Source organism: Lagenorhynchus albirostris, chromosome 15, assembly GCF_949774975.1.
Source record: "Lagenorhynchus albirostris chromosome 15, mLagAlb1.1, whole genome shotgun sequence".
Taxonomy (NCBI): Eukaryota; Metazoa; Chordata; class Mammalia; order Artiodactyla; family Delphinidae; genus Lagenorhynchus; species Lagenorhynchus albirostris.
The window spans coordinates 81,215,166-81,219,372 of NC_083109.1; the positions used below are offsets into that span (position 1 = coordinate 81,215,166).

The 4,207-nt window shown below is 53.6% G+C and overlaps 1 protein-coding gene across 1 annotated transcript; it reads right to left on the bottom strand.

Annotated features, from left to right (window-relative positions):
• Positions 1-262: 262 nt before the first annotated feature.
• Positions 263-1,775, bottom strand: PVRIG (PVR related immunoglobulin domain containing). The gene is made up of 5 exons (XM_060124108.1): positions 1,715-1,775; positions 1,276-1,626; positions 1,061-1,184; positions 914-974; positions 263-809 (listed from the first exon to the last, which is right to left on the bottom strand). The coding sequence occupies exons 1-5, from the start codon at positions 1,773-1,775 to the stop codon at positions 513-515; spliced, it is 894 nt and encodes a 297-aa protein (XP_059980091.1). The 3' UTR covers positions 263-512.
• Positions 1,776-4,207: the final 2,432 nt, after the last annotated feature.

Sequence of the window (4,207 nt, forward strand, 5' to 3'; positions counted from 1 at the left end):
TTGGCATCCCTCAGCAAGGTCTTCAGAGCCAGGAACACCCCTGTCCCTTGTCAGGCAGAGGAGAGATCCCCACGCTGAGTCACCCTCCCCCTCCGGGTCTAACCTGGCCCCTGCATCCCAGGGGGTTGAAACTACTCTAACATCTTAACCGCCACCCCCCCCCCAAAGAAAAAAAGGCCCAGCCAAAGCCCAGGTCAGAAAAACCATTCTTGTTGGTTTAGTTATCAACCTCATCTGGGAGGGCTGGGGACTTGAAAACAGGAAACGACCCGGGATGGGGTTTTGTCACTTCACATACATACACGTGCGCCCACGCATGCACTCGTGCTGACCACATCCACAGCAAGTGGGCCCTGGAGGGGTATGTGTGGAGACACTTACTGGAAGCCTGAGAATAAAACAAGCTGTGCAAAGACAGTGGACCACCAGGACACACACCCAACAGAAGGGGGTTCTAGGGGCCCAGGAGAGGAGAAAGGCAGAGTGGACTTGGGGTCCCTCTCATCGAACTCCTAACGCCCCTCCATGGCTCTGCGCCCCAGACAGTCCGGGAGCGGGATGAGGTCGGTGCTGGCGTGGAGAGGCCCCTTTTCTGCTTGAGCGTAAAGTCGGTTCTCAACAGAGATGAAGCTGCTGCGAGTGGAGGCTGGCAGGGGTGCCCAGGGGACGGGGCTCTGGCTGGGGAGTGGCGCCCACCTGGGTGGGGGCTGGGGTGGGAGGACCCGGTGCAGAGTTGCCGGGCTGAAGTAGCTGGTGTTGATGGTGGCATAGGGGATGTGGAGAGAGGTCAGGGAGGCTTGGCCGGCTGCCTGCAGGGGAGACGGGGAAGGAGGCTCAAGTGAGGCTCCACCTCGTGGCTCCCCACCTCCAGCCCCCTCCATTCCCCTCTCCAAAGCCATCCCCCGATCCTCACACTTGCTCTCCTCTGTGTCTGGGGGCTGCTGTGGCTGAGTGGCTGAAGCTTCATGACAGACCTGGGAGAGAGTTAGGAGGGTCAGAGGCAAAGCATGTGGCTGGCCCAGTGCCGTGGGGATTTGGATCAGCAGGGGCTGAGTCTCACCAGTGCCTTTGCCGACGCAGGAGGTAGAGGAGGTAGACGCAGCCAAAGAGAAGGACCCCCGAAACCCCCAAGATCCCAGCCAGGTCAGCTCGCAGCATGGTGGCTGGAGTAGGAGCAGGGAGCCCTGTGCACAGGGAGAGACATACCGGTTAGGTGCCTGGCACCCCCAAGTCCCTCCCTGTCCTCCCAGGGCCCCCTCTCCTCATCAGCCCCACCTTGGTCTGGGCTGAGGGAGATGTTCCCACAGGCCTCCTGGGAGCCCTCGGGGAAGGAAGTAAACTTGCAGCAGAAGGTGGTGTTGGGACTGGAGCTTCTCCCCTCGGACTCTTCCAAGGTGAGGGAGATGCTGGTTCTGGTTTCCCAGTGGGCCCGGCAGGCAGGGTTCCAGTGCTGGGTGCCGAACTTTGGGTGCAACACAGCCAGCGTGGTCCCTCCGGCACCATCGGGGCCCCCGTAGCTTACAGTCACCAGGGAGACAGAGCCAGATCCCAGGAATCCACAGCGGACAGTGAAGGACGGGGACTCGGTGGCCTCCATCTGAACCTGCACCCACACCTCAGGAGTCCCTGTGGGATATGGGCACAGGAGCTAGGACCCAGGCCTGGGTCTCTGCCCCATCTCCATGGCCTCTGCCTCTCTCTGGCCCCCACTCACCAGCAGTGATGCAGAGAGTCAGCAGCGCCAAGAGCAGGCCCAGGGCCCGGGGCCTGTCCATGGCTCCCCTCTGGCCCAGGCTCTGGGGGCTGCCGTGGTGGGGACAGCACCTGTGTTTCCGGTCTCATCGCAGGAAGTTTTTACGTGTGAGCGGGCCCTAGGAGCGCTGCTTGGTGCTGTCCGCAAACCTGCCCCACTTCCTTCTCTGTCTTCCTCAGGGTGGTGAATCCAGGGTCGAGGACCCCCTCCCTCAGGAGACTTAAAGTGACAGTGACCAGGTTTTCCCTGTCCCCAGGCTGTGCTGTAGTGTGAGCAGGCTGGTGGCTCAGGCTCCCTTCCCAGCCCTGCCTTAGGGTACCAACCCTGGGCAGGCTCTGGGGAAGGGCGGGACAGGGAAGGGAACAGACGCCACAGGGGGACCTGAGATGTCCTTCCCGTGGGAGGGAGGGCCCCCCTGGTTTCTCCTTAGGAAGAAGGCTCTGACACTCCCCTCAACCCCAGCTAAGGGGTAGGGAAGTGGTGGAACTTGGGAAGAGGAAGACCTGTAAGCAGGAGAACCAGCAGGGGAGCTGCCTAAGGGGCAGGCACAGCTTGACCAGTGGCTTGCCTACGGAACTCTGCCCCATCTGCAGCCTTCCTTCCCACAGCTGAGGGCAACTGGTTTCTAGCTGCGAAGGCCAAAGGCGCATAGCCACCTGTGACTCTTCACACATCTCCAGCCCATCAGGAAATTCTGAAGGCTTCCCATCCTGACCACCTGACCTCTTCTTACCACTCCCACCTCTCGGACACAAGCCATCTTTCCCCGCAAAGTGTTGCTGTAAATTGCTTTCCTGTGTATGTTCGTTTACAGAATGAAAATTGACCAGCATGCTGCTGTAAGCAGTGACAAGTGATCAGAAGGCTTTGTGTCCTGTCTCATCCTGTGCTGAGCTTGCATCTGGAGTGAGAGTAGCTTGGTGAGCTCAAGCTTAGAGCCACGGGTCTGTGTTGAGGACTCCTGTCCAGGGTGTGGTGAGAACTGAGAGGTGGCCCCACCTCAGGGCTGTGGTCCCCTGAGGCCTGCCCTGCACACATGCCCCTGACTCAGCATCTCTTCTAATCCTGTGGTGTTAGCCAGTCGGCCTCTTAAGTAAACTCTACCACCCCATCCACACCTGAGAGGCTGGATAAGCAGGGCCTCCAGTCACTTCACTGCTCCCAGCCCAGGTAGCATTCATTCTCTCAACCCTTTGAACTTCTCTCAGGCTCGGTGTGCCAATCTCCAAACCTGACTCTGACCCACTCTCACCACTTCCTCCACTACTGTTCCCGACACAGGGGAGGCCTGTGCAAAACCCACCCACTTCAAGGAGGCCCAGCCCAGCGTGGGTGCCAAGCAGCTGGGCACGTGGGGCTGCCAACCTCAGTCTCCCTAGCCTGGAAGACCCTTATCTTCTCCCCAGTTTGCAAGCGTCAGATCAAATCCCACCCACTCCAGGAAGCTGAACTGAGTGAGCTTTTCCTTCTTGGACAACCATTGCACAGATAGCGGGCCCTAGGTGGTGGCTCTTTTATTAACCTCCACACAGTCCAAGTACACATAGAGGAGCTCAATACTGGGTGATCAATGGATGAATGAAAAGCCATGGCACGAAGTTAACTACTCACAAAATTTTCCATTTTTTTTAGTCTTGTAAGCCACGTTGTCCCCAGTAAGTTCTCATTGTATAAGATTCAAAACACAGAGTAGAAAACATTACTGTTTTTCACCAGCCTGCCCATTCCCTTTCCCTCCCCATTTTAATTTTCAATAAGGCTAAAATTATCAATCTTTTATTGTTTCTGGATTTTGTGTATTGCTTAGGAGGGCCAAATTATAAAAATAACTTTATAGTTTTATTTTTATGATTAACTCTTATGAGGGTTTATTTTTAGCCCATGAATAATTTTAATTTGGAGGTGGTGTTATTTTACAATTTAGGTGGACAGCCAGATGCCTTCAAACTACTTGTTGAATAGTCACTTGCCATCTTTTAAATTTATTATTATTATTGATGTATAGTTGAGTTACTAGTTTCAGGTGTACAACACAGTGATTCAAATTTTTAAGTAATTATACTCCACTTAAAATTATAAAATATTGGCTATATTCCCTGTGCTGTACAATCCTTGAAGGCTTATTCTTTTTTTAAACTGAGGTACAATTAAGGTACAAAATTATACAAGTTTCAGATGTACAACACAGTGATTCACAATTTTACAGGTTATATTCCATTTATAATTATTATAAAATATTGGCTATATTCCCTGTGTTACACACTAGATTGTTGTAGTTTATTTATTTTATACATAGTAGTTTGTACCTCTTAATCCCCCACCCCTATCTTGCCCCTCCACACTTCCCTCTCCCACTTGGAACCACTAGTTTGTTCTCTATATCTGTGAGTGCTGCTTTTCTACTATATTCACTAGTTGTATTTTTTAGACTCCACATATAAGTAATAACATAGA